The 19349-nt window shown below is 34.6% G+C and overlaps 1 protein-coding gene across 1 annotated transcript in view; it reads left to right on the top strand.

Moving 5' to 3' along the window:
• Positions 1-19349, top strand: part of CCDC73 (coiled-coil domain containing 73) — a 55190-nt gene that overhangs the window by 10538 nt on the left and 25303 nt on the right. Inside the window, exons 3-9 of the mRNA XM_040066863.2 lie at positions 2965-3036; positions 6442-6513; positions 7279-7314; positions 9057-9131; positions 10926-10964; positions 16188-16323; positions 17763-17842. Of these exons, the coding sequence (XP_039922797.1) occupies positions 2965-3036; positions 6442-6513; positions 7279-7314; positions 9057-9131; positions 10926-10964; positions 16188-16323; positions 17763-17842 (510 nt within the window). The remainder of the gene's footprint in view (positions 1-2964; positions 3037-6441; positions 6514-7278; positions 7315-9056; positions 9132-10925; positions 10965-16187; positions 16324-17762; positions 17843-19349) is intronic.

Below are 19349 nucleotides of genomic sequence, written 5' to 3'. Positions count from 1 at the left end.
TGAGCCAGCTGTACTCTGTTCCTAAATCTGTTCAGGGTCAAGAATCGAGGGGGCTTGACCAATCCACAGCCCATCTTGTAAAACTACAGCCTGAAGCAAACACTTTAAAGAAGGCTTGACACTTTCTAAAGGTTATAACGAGTAAATAAACCATCAAATTACTCCTCTTTTATTGTTATGGTAGTCTTTTTTTATAAAAACACTTAAATCCATGTAGTCCTAAGGCATCTAATAAAAAATGAACACTTTTAAGGTTTTGTGGGTTTTTGATCCCTCATCAGAGTTATATACAATATCGTTCTCCTAAGTATAACAAAAAGATGTTTTTGTCTTATTAAACAGCTGATAGAACTTCTAAAAGAAAAAGTGCTACACACAAGTTTTAAAGGCTTTCAATTCCAAATGGATAAACTATAAATGTCCTTTGGAAGATGTAAAAATGATGGATAAGGTTTATAACTTAGCGATTTCACGTGAGAACATTTTTGTCATGTAATTGTCATTCTCAGTTTAAGTATTTATGATGTTTATTTTTCAACAGTAGTTACATACGTGCACATTTTTGAGAGCTTCCAGATACACCTTTATAATTTGGGAGTAAGTTGGAGGAGTGTTGTTCACTTAAAACTTTGGTTCTTACCCTCTTATGCATTTATAGCAAAGGGCTCGCTGAAAGTTGGATTTAATGTCATTTTCTTACAATTTTGAGCAAGAGTTTTGCTAATAATATATCATTTTCATAGTAACTGTTGCTTAATGGCAGAAATGGTTGAAGATTACACCTTTTTAATATCTTCAAGTCAACCTCATTTGGTTTTATCACTCAAGGGAATTAGGAGGATGTATTTTCCTTCAGTACTTATAGAATAGTACCAGAAAAAAAAAAATTGTAACTGTGCAGCACTATTTGTTAAAGCAGAACTGGAAATCATTGGTAATCATTTAAGTTCTCTCTCTCTCTCTCTCTTTTTTTTTTTTTTTTTTTTTTTTTTTTTTTTTTTTTTTTTTTTTTTTTTTTTTTTTTACTCTAAGTCCTATGAAATCTTTAGGTCTCTTCACCTGTATTCTACCTGTGCATATCAGAGAAGCAAAAGCTAAAGAACTTCTCTCTAACTCTCTGTGAGCCAAATTTTAATTTGAAATGTCTATTTTATATGTAAAATTCACGAGTGCTGAGGCATGTATTTAGAACCTTCAAGAATCTCTTGAAATGCTTGGGAGCAGCCTCCTGTGGAAAGAAGTGTGCCTTTAAAACTGTCTGCTAATCAAGGAAGTCAGTTTTGACCCTAAAACCCTATAAAAGATATCAATGTCAGAAAACTATTTTGAATCACTTGAGACATATTTTGTTCTTTTGTTTCTATTGATAAATAGTGGGACTGCGAATCAAGTCTTGTACTAAGTGAGAAAGGGTTGCAAAATCTTCAAAACTGTTTTGCATCAATTGTTAAAGTGGTGTAAATATGAATCAGAATCCTGGAACCTTTATTCATATGGGGTTTTAGAAAGAATTGCATTTTTAAAGATGCGGTATATTTTACAATCAAAAAATTTTGTATTATCTTCTTCATTTGGGAAGGAGAAAGAGCCTCCATTTGTTGTTTCATTGTGTCAGGAAAGTATTGCTTCATCCAGAGGTGGGATCTTTTTAGCCTCATGGCAAATAATAGTTGTTCATGGTAGTGCAATTCAGTAGAATTTTACTTAAACCTCAGTATTAAGAGAATGATCCTTTTGAGGCCTTGTTTTATTTTTCATAGGAAAGATCCATGCCTTTTTTCCCAGGCTGTAACTGTTTCTTAAAGGTTCTAACCAATTTTTGATGTGTGTCACTTCAAGAATACTTGAATTTTTCCAACAATTAAGATTGCACGATTTAAACTGTAGTGAAGCTGAACTTAAAACCAGCATAATTTTGCACATAATATATCAAAATGCACCGTTCATGTATTGGGAGTATTCTTTTACCCTCACACAAACAGTCAGTTTGGCCCTTGCTGGAGTGTGCCCCACACCAGACCTCAGTAAATGTTATTAGTGCAACGGTTCATCAAAGAGAAGTCAGGCTTAGCTTAAAGTGGTCACTTTTTCAAGCTGGCCATCAGTGTGCAGAGCAAAGGCAGGAAAGCAGCCTTTTGAAGCTCAGTGACACATTAGTGTAGCTCTCCAGGTCCTTGCAGGATTTTCATTATTCTGACTGTGTGCAAAAACAGGACAGTGCTGGGTTGCTTATGACACGCATCAAAACCCTGAATATTGTTCTTGCAGGAAGTCGTGACTGCTCATAGGGGAACCTTTTGTTCTTCCTTTTTTTTCGAGTACTGGCTTTGTGAAGGAAGGCCAGTGCTCATAAAAATTGGACTCAAAGAGAAGCTGATTCCTGTTGGAAAAATTTAACTTTAAAACCAGAATGTTTCAGGAGAAGTCTCAAATATTTAGCAACTGTGATTATCAGAAGGTAATTTTCATTTATTATCAAAAGCAGTCGTTTTATTCTTGACTAAGTGCTTCTGCAAGAACAAGATCTGTAACACACCTTCCTGCTAGTAACTTTTGTGGATCATGGAGGAAACTTTGGACTTCAGTAATGGTCTTCTCAGATTTTCTGATACCTCATCTTATCAGAAATATATGTTGATTATCCATGACTCTGTTTCAATTTCTTTTATTTGGTAGGTCAGAAGATATCTTCTTGGCACAGAAGATAATGATAAATATTTCACTTCTTCCATAATAACAGAAGTAATTGCTGACACAAACTTTTCGGTTGCCCAAGGAGATGTCACAAAGAATAAAGATTCAATTGCTTTGAGCTGAATTTTTAAGATGTCTCAAAGATTCTGAGTCATTAATTATGATTATCTGTATCAACTGTGATGGATTCTTAAAGCACTTTTGCATCTCACTGAATTTCTCTTCATCTCAGTGTTTTGACTTTTTTTTTTAATGTTTGTTTTTAACCAGGAAACAGAAATTAATTATGAAGACCAAATAAATAAAATTGTTATAGAGAAACAGGAACTTGAATGGCAGAAGGTAATTTTCCTGCATATGCTTTTAGTGTTTTACCTGATTTAATGCTAACATGTTAATATAAATTGTGATTTGTTACAATCCCTCTTTTATTTCAGTAGTAGAATTCCTTTTTAATTTCAGTAGTACATTCCTATTCAGTAGTACAATTCCTATTTTTATTTCAGTAATAGAATGTGCAAGCCAGTAGCTTATTATTTAGTCATGAACATCTGTAGCTTTTATTTTGATTTGGATTATGCCCAGCTTAGAAATGTTTTTAACAAGAGAATATAATAATATTTGGCATGACTTGACAATCCTCAGTTAAAAGAGATGGAAATACTGAAGCAATAAGACATTTAGCTGAAAATGAGGCATGTCGACACATCAGTGTGGGGGAAGCTGTGTAGCAGCTTCTCTGTATTATGCTTGGCTTTGGCAAGTGCAAATATCAGTGCAGCAAACAACTTCACTTGCAATCTTTTGGAAGTGGAAATTTTTCCACAAAGTTATTTTGAACATTAACTTGTATATTATCCGTACTCAGAAGTAGTTTGTTGGCTTTTAAATGTTGAGAATGAAGTATTCATTAACATAAGTCTAACATTCTTCTCAGAGTTAGGGCTCCTGAGGTTATGCTTTCCTAGGAAATGCATTCCCTTCTTTAATACAATCAAACCTATGACCCCTGTCACTAGGGCACAAGATAAAAGGCTTCACTCCGTATATTTTACGACCCAAGAAAAAACAATAATTTCAGCTCTATCCTTGATCTTGGAATATTTAACATCTTAGTTGTAAAGGAAGGCTATTTCATCTTGGAGTTCATCCTAACCATCTTAAATTAATAATCCTAACTCTGTGCTTTTCTTTCTTGAAAGATATATATGTGCACACAGAAACAGGAAATATTTTATATTTGTGAAAGCAAGAGTGCTTTCAATTTGTAACCCTTCTTTGCTTTTCTTAACATAGCATTGCAGTGCTCAGTATTCTGGGTTCAAAAGGGAGGATTTCCACCCATTCTAAGACCTTAACAGCAATTCAATCTACCACTCATAAAAGGATGGGACTTATAGGTAGTGAGGTGAAGTGTGTTCCTGTGCTTCACACTTAACACTGGCGCATGGCAAAGCTGATGTAAAAAATGAGTGGTAGATTTTGGGAACTTCATGTGAGCAAATATTCTGGAACTTCAAAGGAACAAGCTAATATGAATTTCCAGTCCTGGAGATTCCAGTAAGATGAAAATTCTAAGTATGGCATATAAATTGAATTTGTGACCTGATTGTTTCTAAATGCAGAATCATATTGACCACAGCAGTACTCAAAAAGTAGACATCTTCCTCTGGTTTATCAAAGGTTCTGTTTTACCATTTCCTTCAAAGATTTCCCTTTCAGTCAACATTTCTGTCATTCATTTTACTTTACCTTAAGTTTAACAAACTACTTTGAAATAAAGACATTACTTCAGTGAAGTCATATTACAATATTCCAATTTGTCTACATTTTATAAATATGCTGTTGCTGTTCTTGAAAAAAACACACTCAAGCAGAGAAAGCAGAATAACTGGAGAATATATTCCTTTAAATCTAGTGAGTATACTCATGCTTGTATAACATTACAATATCAAAACTGATCTTGTACATATTAAAACAAAAACAAACAAAAAACCCACAAAAAACCGAACAAACCAACCGAACAAAACCCAACAACAACAAAACAAACAAAAAAAGGAAGCTTTTTTCTTCAGTCTCCCTGCACCACGTGTACCTGGCATATATGGAAAATTTCTTCCAAGCCTGAATTTCTGACAGAGATGATAGAAACATTTTATCTGTTAGTCTTGTTTGTGAGGCTTGTTAGAAAATGAGTATTTGTAGACACTCCCCTGTCTTTTTAAAATTAAAATACTTCACTTGAATATACAGTACAAGAAAGTGGTATGTTATGAAGAGTTCAGCATTGGGATTTTTTTCCATTACATCTATGATAAAGTTGTATAAAGGATGACTGCTTAATGAAACAAGATTGATATTGACATAACTTATTCCATTATATTGGCTTGAATTCCTGTATTTTATAGTGCCATCTTAATTTGGCAGTGCTGTGGATATAAGATTTTATTCCTGTGGTGAGCAGGAGCACTGCAGTGGGAATAGTTGATTTGCTGTGCCTGCAGTACTGACTCTGCCTTGCTACTGTACTTCACATGCTTGTCACCCCTGGAGAACATGTCCTTGGACACAGGGTTAAGGGACAACACGAGGAAAACATTTCTGAAGACTTTTATGTGCTTCTGAATATTCATTTATGCACTGCGCATTGCTTCTTACACACAAATCAAAACTTTCTGTACTCACCTTATGTAAATGGATATGGAACACCTTATCTCCTTGGATTCTTGTCTTCTGTCAAAATGCAACCGTTCTCGCTTGTACATTGTGAAAGCAATGCCAACTTGCTGGAGAAAACAGCAATTTTGGAATCGACTTTATGTTTGAAAACTCTCAATTTCTGTTAAGGCAGAAGAAGAAATTTGACTCCTTGTGTGTGAAACAGATTTTCAATTTATTTTCTCTCATTCATTCTTTTTAATAGTCTCAATTTATATTTGTTTTTGTGCAGTCATTACTGGATTCTAAGCTAAACACCCATCTATATTTTTAGAGAGCTGTTCAAGGACAGAGACTCTTAACTACCTTTCATTAATATATTTCAGTGTTTAGAACTGAAAAAACTGGTCTTCCATACATACTTTCCATGATAAAGGTGAAGTATCTTATGGAGAAGCATGATGCTTAAAGATGTTGGAGATTTTCCACTTGTAGAGTGTAGTATTGGCCTACGAGATGATGATATGAAATAATAACTCACCAAAAAAAGTACATCTTCACTCATTTTCTTGTTTTTATGGATGAGAGTAAAGCCAGGCAGGAGGGTGATAAAAATCTCATACTGTTGCCTTACACTTAGTCTTTTCTGCCCTCCTTCAGCTCTTTCAGGTAGCTTGTTAAATGTCTAAAACTTAACTAGAAATAGAATAACAGTTATTTTTCAATGGGATTATCTTTTTAATGGGTAATAAAATCCTCTTGTAACTACCTGGGCCAGTGGCAAGGTGTCATTTTAAGATGGCAGTGGATGTGGATTGTTTCTGTAGGCTGATGGGATGGGTAGGAGGTGCTTACAGAAGTCCTAGCAAAAGGTTTGTATTCCAGAGGGGAGAATTATTACATATTGAGAATTAAAGAGAAGCTGTTACCAAAAAGACAATTACCAGTTAAAAAATGTGTCTTTTTAGTCTTCAAGGATTTTTAGTTTCTAAAAATATTTAACAGTGTCAGCCTTTCCTTGAAATACTTCATATATAATTTGCTCTGAGATAATACTTAACTCACACTGTTGTTTTTTCACATGAGCAGGAAACTCTGCAGCATCAGACCGACACACTGCAACAACAAAACAAAGAAGCTATGGCAGCTTTTAAAAAACAGGTAACAAAATAATGCCTTGGGCTTTGACTGTAGGATTTTAAAATATAATGGCATCATAGCAAGTTATCTGTTGGTATGAAAATATTTTTCTGTTGTGTAAAATATTAGAATATACAGCCCCCCCAAAAAATAAAATCATATTCTTTCTTCTGGCCACATCATAATGCTTGTATTTTGGCAGCTCTTTCCAGATGCCACTCCTCCTGGCATTTTTCATTTTTATATTTCAAAAACCTCCTAGAGAAGAAAATGCTGCTTCTAATAATTTCCTTATTCTGTTTTGCTTTGTTTGGTTTTTCCCCTCTAATTTAGCACGACCTGTGCAAGAGTAGATTCATAAACCATAAAAGATCTGCCACAAAAATTACCCTGCTCAAGATTTGAAAGTGTGTTTCACTCTTGCTTTTTATTCTCCATATTACAGTGAGCAAACACAAGTGCCAAGAGACCTTGCAGAGAACGTTCATAGGAACGGCAACTGTTGCCCATGGTGATGAAGGAGTTATCATTAATGCTGCATCACAATCATGTCACACAAAAAAGAAATTGACAAACTATTAGGTTTCGTCCTTGAATAGATAATTTGAGATTCATAAACTTCTCCTTGTAACTCTACAGTTCCTATAGTTTTTTAAAAAAACAAGAAGTATACTATGCAGGTTAATATAACTATATTGTCTTGTTTAATTGCATGAATAAAATTATTGCCATGTCCTGTTCTTACTTTTTTGTTTGTTTTCTTTTTTTATGTGATCGACAACCAAGTTACAGGCAAGGATGTTTGCCATGGAAGAAGAAAAGGTAGTCCACAATTATTTGTTGTCATCCAAAGAAGAGCATAAGCAAATGATAATGATATAAAACTTACTAAACATTTCCTAAGTGTAAACTAAGTATATTACAATTATATTTCTTGCTATGATCTTTGCAAAAGAAATGTCTTTATAACTTTGTTATTTCTGGTTTTTTGTTCATAGGCTGTAGAACTTGCAAAGTGTCACTGCTTATGCTAAAAATCAGTTGAGGAAAGAGTGTTCTTTGATCGTTCTATATTGCAGCTATACAAAATTTACTTTATTCTAGAGGGTTGGGATAAATTGAGATCACTGGCCTTTACAAGTAGTACTGAAAAATAGCATTTCTAACTAATCATATCATCTAATCATATTTTAATAGGGATTTTATTAATTTAGCTGAGCTGGTTTCCTAAGGTACTTGACCTAAACTGGAAAAAGATAAATTTTAATCTGAATTTATGTGGATTTTGTTATTTACACAAGTTTTTCTACCAGGCTGAACGCCCAATTCCTCCTCTGAATGAAGGATTTACATTTGGTGTACAATGAACCTGTTTCAAACAGTGAAGTCAGGGAATGTCTGTGTGTGGCCTCTATTGTTTCATTTAAATTTCCCAGTGGTTTAGAGCAGATTAATAACTGGCACAGAAATTTGTAAACTGGTTAAAAGGCTTGGAAGTATATCTAAGTAAATTTCATGTTTGCTGCACTGATATTTATTTTATGTTTATTTTATATTTTCTTATTAAGTAATTTTCTCAGTTGGAAGTTCAGAGTTTTTTCTTGTTAAGACAATTCCTTTGTTCACCCATACCCATTTATTACTCTCTGATTTGTATTTTCAACAGTAGCTTCAGAATTAAATTGTATGCTGATTAATTTTTCCTTCAAACTATTTCCGTTGAATTGAATAGTACTTTCAGTATTTTATACAAAAGTAAATTAAAAAGTAAATTAAGCTCCAGATAGAGCTGAAATACCAATTTTTGCACCAATTTAGATTATATGTTCTATGACTGGTCAGGGTGGTTTTGGAATATTGCACAGTGAGCACTATGATGGAAATAACTGCAACATGCAGGGGTGGTTGAATGGATGTGTTTTCTGGCATATTCTGTGGTATTTATTCTGGTTTACACTGGATTGGTTGCAGCCAGTGATTCTTAGCCAGATTGAATTCAGCTGAAGTCCTTTGACTTTCTCATGTGCAAATTCTATATGTCTGTCTATATATGCATTCACACACACATATGCATATATATCTATATCGATATCGATATACAAATATAAAATGTGCTTGCATGTATTTAGTGATTCTCGGTTACAGTTCATTCTTTGTGGACTGGGAAAGCTGAACAGGTTGTTTCAATGAAGATCCTGCTACTGCAGAGAAGAAAATAGATTTATCTGATACCTTTTGTTTTAAAATTTAGTATCTTAGTACCAAATAATGTATGAGTTCTGCCTTTGTCAGGCTTGTCTCTCCCAGAACAGACAATTTTAAGGCTTGATCAATAGAGTGAAAATTATTGATTAATAAGTGGTGAAAATATACTATTGTGTTTTCACTTTTCTTTTTATAGCAATAAATATGTACCTTTTAAAATTATTTAGCTGAGTTATTCACCAATGAATTGTTCTGTCATAGCGGAGTAACATTTTATTTTTGTAACATTCTTTTTGATAAATTCTTATTGTAAATGCATTTATTCTGCCCAAATCCTGAAGTACAGCTTTTGTTGAAAGGGAAAATACCAACTTGCTGTAGAAACAAAAGAAAAAGAAATTGATGGACTGAAAGAAACATTAAAAGCATTACAGGTAACTGACTGCTTTTGTAAAATGACATTTCTTGGAATACAAGTGTTTTGGGTTTATGTTTTATGCTAGTAAGAAAATTGTTGGTTTTAAGAGAATCTTTAAGGCCTTATTCTTTAATTTTTCTAGGACACCTCACTTTGTAACACTGAGTTTTTCTTCCAGTCTTCAATGTCAAGACTATTTTAAGTTAACCTTCCAGCAAGTCTTCTTTTCCTCCAGAAGAAGACTCAAAAGTCCAAACAGTGTGTGAAATGTGCTTTCTTTCCATTTTCACAGCCTTTCTCCTTCTTCACACTCTTGTTTTCTTACTTCTCACCTGTCTGGGATCTCTGGTTTTGGACTCCTAAACAGAGCTAAGTATTCACCCTGGGCCTCCAACTTGTGGACTCCTCGTGTTTTTCAGTATTTTCCTCTGTTTCACTGGGAGGTTTCTGTATTTACACCTGATCCTTGACTTAAGAGCAAGGCAGATATATTGAAAATGAATCACTAGTGTTGTAATGCTTTTCCAGATTTCGGATACCAGGAACTGATTACTTTTCTACCCAAAACTGAGTGGGATAATAATTCTATTGAAAACAAAATGCTATAATGGATTTTTACTATGATTTTGAAACTTGTGTTGATTCCGATTAACATTCTCGTATAATGGGATGCATTTACCTGGTAGCAGACTGCTTGTTTAATCGCTTAGTTAACAACTGAATATATTTTAGGAGCAAAAGAAATTGATTCTCATGGCTGGACTTCTGAGCAATAGCTCTAGGGATTTTGTTGCCTTGCTCAAACCTTGGCATAGCACAGATGATGTAGAATATCCATTCCTCCATGGTCTGCTGAGCATGTGTGGACAGCAAGAGTGATGAAAGATCCCACTGACCTTTCTTTTGTAAGATAAACCACAAATTAAAAAAAAAAAAAATCTTAAATGTTGAATGTTCACAGATTAAGCATTTGTGTCACAGTACAGTTCAGATCTAGGAAATTCTGCTGTGGTTTGAGGAAGCAGGAGGTCACAATGGACATGTGTTCCCAGGGAAATTGTTTGGAAATGAGCCTAATACAAGAGGGAAGAATTTTTAATTCAATTCTGTGTTCTTCTCTGTAGCGTCAGAACCTACCTTAAAATGATTGTTCTCTAGGCTTTTTTCCTAGAAATAATATTTTTTGTATAAGATTTTTGCACTCTGGGTTCTTTTCCATTACTCTGTTTTTCCCTTTTATACTTTACCATTATTCAAATCAAAATACTCTGTCAGTGGGGTATTAAATAGTGTTAATATCTTCTAATGTCAGCCTTATATTATTAAAGCATGTGAGATTGTACATTATATGCTGCCATTTAGAATATCTAGTAAGATGTTTTGGGTTTTTTTTCCAACATTGAACACACTTCTGTTCCTGTGGGATTTGAGGGAATACGTTCATTTCTATCTTTGTCTTCTACTCTGTTTATTTCTAAGGGTCTACTTTACAGACTACGGTCCATTTACATGTTGTTTTTATGATGCCTGTCAGAAAACACAAGGGTTTATGCACTTTTTCAAAACTCCTCTACTAACAAATCAGTGTAAAGTGGTTTTATATCATTTAAATATCGAAGCAACATTATGAAGTAAAGTGAATCTAATAGTATATGAAATTGGGCCATCATGATTCAAAGCCAACATTACTGTATTGGATGGATTAATAACAAATGCAATTAAATCCTAGGTATAACAATACTTAGTTATGTAGGTTGTTGTCAGAAAAAATGTAAGTACCATTTTATTAATAACTCTCTGTTTTTTACAGATTTCAAAATACACTTTACAAAAGAAACTGAATGAAATGGTAAGAAAATAATAGAAGTAAAAAAAAAAAAGAGTAGCTTTAATGAAGAGTATGCCTAGGGTGTAATGCATTATTAACTTTAATACTTCAATGATATATGATAATTATTATAAGTAACACAAAGACGTATCAGCCTCAAATCTGAAAATCTTACAAATGCAATTTTTTAGGTTTTTATTGGGTGATAGCTGCTGTTCAGCATGTGGTATTTTTTCCTCACTGAATTAAAGTAGAATTGGTATATTTGTTCTCTTTTTAGATTAAAGACTTTTTAATAGAATGTCATTTAAATAATGTAATTTTATTACTCTGTTAGGATCTAGCATTATAATCTCAAAAGTAATAGAGAATTTCTAGCAGTTCTTGGTTTTGTTGTTGAGAAAAACTGGTGGTTTTCCTCTCACTCTTTTTTACTTCTCAGAATTAGTTCTTAACATCAGTTTCCCTGAACAGTTTAGATTTCATCCAGTGCAGCTTACTCCCTTTGACACAGGGAATAAATTTACCCAGAGTGACAGCGTAGTGGCTCTGAACCCTGTTGTCTGTTTTAGGAAGTGAAAGAGTGAGCCACAGAAACATTGCTAGGCTTGATTGAATAAATGCTGTGAAAATTCTGCTGCTGCTCAACTGGAAAGAATAAAGATAATATTGTCAGACCATTACAAACTGTGATTTTAATTAAGAAGCTCAAAAAACTAGAGTCCAGTTTAGCTTTAAGTACCATGACATTTGTACTGAAAGTCATCTTCAACGCTACAGTGGTTTTACACAAAATATGGTGAAATTGAATAATGTGCCCTCTGACCTGGGAGATAAGGCTACAAGTTAAAGATCAAAGGCAACATAAAATGTGTTTTGTCTTACTTCACTTTTAACTTGTATTTATCCCTAAAATGCAGCTGATCTGAAAATGTGTTGAAAATACACAGAATAATTGGACTACATTTAGGTCATTTCACATATTATCTTTCTTTCATAACTTACAAGCTCAGTCTTCCACATGAATGAGAATATTTAAAGGAAAACACCTTTCCTGTAAGCTGGAAAAGCATCTATGCTGCTTAAACAAACATATTTCTTATGTTCATAAACTTTTCATTAATTGATAATTTTAATATTTTGAAAGCATTTACTTTTATACAGAGTATGGTAATTTAAAATGCTATTGGGTGAGGGCAAAGATGCTAGAAATCCTCTGTTGCACAGAGCTCTAAACAGAACACGTACAGTTGGGACTTATTTAGGGAAAAGGCTCTGATATGAAATGATGAAAACAAAATACCCCACAAGGTAAACAAAAGTGAATTCTTTTCTATAACCTTTTGCAGTAGTGGGCAAATGCAGTTTTAGATCACGTCAAATTCTACCAACGAGTGTTTGCCCTGAAATAAGTGCTGCATTCAAGGGATCATAGGAGTAACCACCCATGTAGACTCTTGGTCATCACCGATGGCAAAGTGTTTAAAATAAAATTCTGAACCAGTCATTTATCTGAGACCCATTTCTATTTCCATTTTGTTAAAGATGGATTAGATCATTCTCTGTTGTGTGTTTCGAGAGTAAGCAGATGTGCTGTTCAGTTTCTATCTGGCACCTTAGAAACCCTGCCAGTCAGTGAAGGAGCTTCTGTGTATGCTGGGGACTGGGTGTGCTTTACTGATGTAGTGGTTTTTTAATTCTGATTTTGTTCCTTTAATTCTGTTCTTTTAGAATAGTTCATACGGTGTTAATACTTGAGATAAGCACCATGTTTTAGCATGCTGTCCAATTAAGTTTATGCAAAAATTGTAGTGGTGACATAATTCTTACCATAAATGCTATAATTTTGAAATGTGGGAAGGTTTTGTTTCATACTGAAAGACAATAGAGAGATTTCATTATTTATTAGTCTTTATTATTGTCTTTCTTTTCCCTACAATAGAAGTGTTGATTATTGCATGCAGCACAGTCATTTTGCACCTCACTGCATATGGACAGTAGCACTCATGCAGGCAGGAGGCTATGGGGGGATTACTACAAAACCAGTTCAACAGATAGAATACACTTGAGTGTGGCTCTGTATTGTACTTGTTTTCCTGCTGTTGAAATTAGGAAGTAACTGGAGGAAAATGATCAGGTGCTGGTTTCCTGACAGATGATACACTGGAAAATGCCCAGACTCTCTGTGTATGGCATCTGTCCTTGTCTTCCCTTACTCTTTTTATTGGAAACTAAATGTATGTGAAACCATTTAGAGAAGCTGCAGTCAGATGGTCTAGGTTGATTAAACACTTTCACTCTTCAGAAAAGAGGGAATTTGGATACCAATAACACACATCGTTCCCAGCAGACAGTCACCTGACCTCTGTCCAGGAACTGCTTACATGAGTCCTACTTGGCACAGGCCAAAATCTGTCAGGGATATTTTAACAACAGTACAGGCATTTTCTGAGAACTTCCCTGCCATCCTTTAGTTTTTTAATACAGGTGCAGTCGTCAAATGAATGAAAAAGTAATTACTGCAAAATGTTAAATAAACTTTAAAAGTTGTTTTGTTCTTAATAATCTAAGATAGAAATGCTGGTTTTGTTTCCTTTCTGTGTCTTTTAGGAGTTTGCTTGTAATCATACTATATTGTTTAAAAAAACAATGAGGAAGCTGTGATACAATATAAATTAAGCCCAAATATTTTTAAGTAGAAAAACGGTGAGAACTAGAGGAACTGTTGTGAAAAAAAAAAAAAATCCTATTTTGAAGATCTACAGTTGGTAGTCTTTTGCATAATTTTCACATAATCTTGCCTTAGGTATCCATGCCATTACATCTCCTTTGTTTGTCTGACACTTTCACCTCCCAGTTACCACCCTCTGCTTCACTGAGTACCTCTGACTAGTGACTCCATTTCCAGAATATCTTTGAGATATGAGCAATTCCCTCTTTGTGTTTCTCCAGTCACCCACTTGACCCTGAGCTATTTCTTGGGTCTAGTTCCACCAAGAAATCATTGTGCCTCAGCAAGCCATATGGCCACAATCAATTCCACTCCCCATCCCAGCTTATCTTTATTACTGGTGGAGGGCAGGGCAATAATTCCTGTTCTTGCAGTATCGGACATAAGGAAGAAGAATCAAGATTCTGTGGGTCTCACTCCAGCTCCAGGGTCATCTACTCCCCATCCTGCAGTGTCTCCTGGTGTTTCTTGATTGTCTTCTATGGAAGAATGTTTTACAACCTTTTCACTGCCAGGAGACGAATCACATACTCAGGCTTTTATTTCTCTGCGTATTAAGCCTGGAGAGAAGCCTGCCATCAAAAATCTTATTTAGGCAAACGTTAAACTCTTAATAAAACTCTTGCAGATAGAGCAGGCCAGTTTGTTTCTTCCCTGGAAAGAGCCCTGTGAAGTAGCAAAGCATATTTCAACTTTTTGAGAGAGGAGGAGGGACTAACACTATCTTGCTGACTAAAGAAAGGAATTGGGATAACACTAAGAGAAAATCCATATTAAAAACCTGCAAAACCCCTCAGATCTTGCCACAAGCTGTTCAAGTCTCAAATTAGAGCTGTCTCCCTGTTCATCGATCTCTTAGAATAAATATACCTGAGTGAACTACCAGGAAAAACAAAGAAAATATTTCCTTTTAATGTTTTTGTTATAAAATTCCCCTCCTAGCATTAGCTAAGCACAGATCTTCAACAGTTAATTTATGATTAGGAAAAAGAGAAAGTATAAGAACATTTTCGACCTACATTCCTTGCAGTGATTTCTGTAAGTGGTGGTGTTTCTTTACCAGTGCTTCCATTATGACTTTCCATTTGCTGTAGTGTGTTTAATTTCATACCTTATAAAACATGAGAAATTTGTATTGTATATCCTGTTTTGCTAGTCTTATGGTGGTCATTTCTTTTGATTACTATCAGCTTTTATTATCCTCTGATGCCTGGACATGTATTGCATTTGTTACTGTGTGGAAATGGAGCCAAACACACTGGGCCAGATGCATCCTGGTGTAACTTGAATTTACACACAGGAATGAATTTGGCCCAGTTCATTTTAATTGCTGTGTTGCTCTACTGTGGATTAGAAATAGATTAGATATCTAAACAAATGGTTATCCTTTCTGAGGAATTAATTTAACCCATTTTCTTCAGAGAAAATTAATCTTAAAATTCACCAAATTGTACCTACAAAACTGTTAATAAAAATACTGTATAAAGAAGATCAAACATATAAAGACCACAAAAATCTTAGTGTTGCAAGGATAACAAGTAGCTTTAAAAAAATATGTCACTGAACAGTTTCCACAAAATGAGATGGGTGAACTTTATTAAATATATTGTACTTAATTACCATGTGGGTTTCTTTGTGGTATTACTTAGGCCAACATGTGAATAGAAGTAAAATAAAGTGTTGGATGCTTACAAAAGTAGTTAGAATCTTCCCCTACAGATACACAAGGTGGTTTAATCATATTTCAAGATACTGGAACTGCTAATTGATACTGAGGAGCTAAGAATTACTCATTGAAAGGTTATTTTTATTTTTCTAGGAAGCATAGGGTATTAATCTGCATTAGTCTCACTAATCTAAATCAAAGTCACCTCTATTCTAGAAGTACTTGATGTGGTCTGATTTTTAGCAGGTGTGTTGAAATTCTTTTATTTAGGTGTGTCAAATACACAAACTCTCTCCTAATTGCCCTTGGCTGTGCCATTTTTTACAAGCCCAGGAGTGGGATGGAGGAGGCTGTCAAGCAGGGCCAGTGGAATCAGTGGCCCAGAGCCATGTCTGTTGGTTTTTAGTATCTCCATGAACAGATTCTGTAGCCTGACTGTGCAACCTATTCCAGTGTTTGCCACCCTTACAATAAAAATTTTTCCTCTCAAGTTCAAGTGAAATTTCCTGTCTTTCGCTCTGTGTCAGTGATCACTACTAAAAGCTGTGATTTCTTTATTCTTCCTCACCAATGCTTCCCCTGCTATGTACAAATTTATCAGCTCCTCTCCAGGCTGAACTGCCACAGGTCCCTTAGCCTCTCCTCAAATGTCAGGTGCTCAAATCCTTTGATTATCATGATGAGTCTCTCTCTCTTCCTGCTATTTGGAAATGGGAAAGGTCATTAGACATGAAATAGACAACTGAAAGATTCTGGGAATGATTTTGCATTTATGCTGTTTTGTTCAAAAGCACTTGGAGAGCTACTTACTGTCGTTAAATGGGTGCTTCATTTATGTTCTTAACAGGACCAAAAATTGCAGATGCACTTAACAGCAAAAGAGGAGCATCAGAAGAAACTGAATGAAGTTGAGAGGTGTTATGCTACTATTGCATCTCGGTTTGGAATTGTGAAAGGCGTTCATGGCAAACTAGAGCACAGCGGTACGTATGCCTTCAGTGTCCTCCAGCACTTTGTTTTGCTGTTCTCTGACAACACTGAGTTGGAGACACTTGAAAACTCAGAAAAACAGCAGATATCCCATGCCAAACATCAAATATCTTGGTAGGTTCCTCAGTGCTCTTAGCTGATCCTCTGCTACAGTCATGTGTATGACCACAGAGGAAATTATATTGAGGAATTACCAAACAAAAAATATACCCCAAAACACTAAAAAAACCTTTTAATTACTGAATCTTACTAATTTTTTTGTTTCTCCTGGAAATTATTTTTTTTTTTTCCCAAACCTAGTTTGAATAAACTGGTAACGTATTCTATGTATATTTGTGGTATTTCAGTACCTCAAGTTACCTGTTGTGTTTGATTTTTAAAATTTTAAATCCAGAACATTACTGGCTAACCAATGTCTGCTGATTGTACTTCAAAACTAGAGAGTGAGCACATGACTTTTGCTGAACGATAAGAGAGAGTTTTACCAGTTTTGGCCTGCTTGTTTTTCTGGGGGTTTTTCCTAAGTTGTGTCAGAAGACAGGAGTTACATCCATCAGTATTTTAATTTTTTAAGCACTTATTCTCATTAAAAACTGCAGAATTGCTTGTTGTACAGTGAAGCTGTTGTCCGTCATTCCCCATGGTGGACCATCTCTAGCAGAAAAGGAGAGGACTTTCTGGGTGTCTATAATTCTAGTATTCAAGTGTGGTACCAGAAAACTATTGAGGAAAATAAAGGAAAAAGATTACGGATGAACAAAAAGGAATCAGAAAATAGAAAAGGACGAAGGGGAACCTTAGAGGATCAAAATACAAAGATTGAATAGAGCTGTCTGAAAAAGTACAGGAACCAGTAAACTTCAGCTTTTCATTGTGGAATTTCAAGCAATTTCCCAGTGATATCTTCACCTGTATAAAATTTAAGAAAAAATTCCCTTTCAGCAGGAATAGAAGTAATTCTTAGAATTTTTTTGCTGTGCTAGCCTCTGTTGTTTTTCTGTCTTCCATGGCCCATATGCATGTACATCTGTTAACTCAGTTATTAATTTGTTCTGTGGCCCATTATGTTCTGTGTTAGTCTGAAAATAATTAAACTCATCAGAAAATTACAAGCAAAGCTTTAAAAAATAAAACCAAGATTAAAAGTCCTACTAAAATAACATCATAAGACGCTAAAAATTAAATTACAGTTGAAAAGGGCAAGCCAACATGCAGAAAAGTCTTAAGTCATTGCTTTGAGTTATAGTACTGGTACTGCTTGGTATAATCCTCCAGTGTGGTATCAAACTACACAGAAAAAGTAGTTGAATCATATTTGCAGTTTTAGGTTTGTTTTTTTAAATAAATTAGATGCATAGATAGTGCAGTTATAAATCAAATATTCATTCAAATGTGAAATTATTTGTTAACATGCTTTAACTTTCGTTCAAAGTGCAGGAAGCCATACAGCACAATAAGAAACTAGCATCAGTGAATAAAAGACAAGAGACTGAAATAAGTAATCTGAAGGAAGTAAGTGCACATCTCTGAATGCAGAAGGATCCTTGTGGGTCCCTTCTAACTCAGAATATTCTGTGATTCTTTAGGCCTTCCAAAAGCTGCTGATGTATTAACAGAAGAAGTGGGCAGGCAGCAGAACTGCTTTTCATTCTATGACTAGTGACAAAATTAGCTTCCACGGGCACTTCAGTTAAAATTGCAGCAACTCAGAATTGTCTGTAACCTGTGAATTTTTATTTACCTCTACAGCATCTTCCTTGTTTCTTGCTAATTACTAATAACCTCTCTTTCTCCTGTGCTTCCATCTCCTCTCCATCTGATGAGGAAGGTAGCAGTGGTGTTTTCAGTTTAGTCAGAGATACAACATGAAGAGCAGTTGCCATGGAAGCGAGCTGGTAGCTTGAACATGGGATAAAGTGTGTAACTGAATCCCTGAAATGGGAGAGTTTTGTGACAAGGCAGCTGAGACATCAGATTATGGTGATTCTGTTTACAAGGAAGTTGTCACTAAGCTCCTTTCTCCTGCCTCTATTCAGAAACTCCCCTTTGCCAAGTACATTTTTGAGTTGCACTCTTGAGCATAGGTGACAGTGGGAAGAATAACAATATTTCCCCTTTGAGCTGTTTCTTAAGATCCAACAAGAGAGAAACAAAAGGACGTTCATAAGTCAGAATTGGTCTGTAAACTCCATATCTTTCCACACCACACCTCTTTTTTATATCTACTTATCTTTTTACTTCCCTCCTTTTAATCTTTTTTCTCTTTTAGATTCTGTAATCATTTTATGTAGGGATCAAATGCATGATTATCTCAACTTCTTGGTCTAATGTTAATCCCTATTTTCTAGATGATTTCTTTGAATTACCATGGAATCTGCCAAGTTTGTGAGTGTTTTTGAAAGCAAAAAAGGGCAGGGGGGGAAGATAATTTGCACATGAGGAAAACAGACTATGATAATTTTATATTTGGGTTATATTGATCAGAAAAATGGAAGTTTACTTGTTTACCTTTCTTTGCCTGAAAAATAGGATTTGAAGGTACAAAAGTACTTGAAAATTCTCCATGAATCTAGTGGCTTTTCTTCTCTTCTTAAGAGCATGTAGAGTCTTATTATTAATGTTCTTTGGAGTATGATTCCACTAAAAAACAGATTTAAAATTTAATTTTATCTTGAAATATAGACATTTTGAGATTGAAATATAGACATTTTGAGATTTTTCTTTATTTGTTTCATTCTTACCTTCTTTAGTGCTTTTACTTAATTTTCATATTTATTACATGGAGATATTCTAGCCACAGTAGAAACTAATCAGGAATTCAATTTGGATTTATTTAGTTACTTACTAGAATATAACATGCCAAAGCTCACTGTCAAAAAGATCAAAGATTTCAGAACCCTTACCATCATGAAATCAGACTGAAATCCACAATAACAGTAAAGCTGAAACCTGGAAAAATTCTCTAATTAATTTATATATCACAGTTAGGTGTTACAGTATTTAAAAATGTTTATTTAAC

This window comes from Hirundo rustica, chromosome 6 (assembly GCF_015227805.2).
Source record: "Hirundo rustica isolate bHirRus1 chromosome 6, bHirRus1.pri.v3, whole genome shotgun sequence".
Classification (NCBI taxonomy): domain Eukaryota; kingdom Metazoa; phylum Chordata; class Aves; order Passeriformes; family Hirundinidae; genus Hirundo; species Hirundo rustica.
The sequence above is the reverse complement of the archived record's forward strand: the minus strand, read 5'-3'. Positions and strand labels throughout refer to the sequence as shown.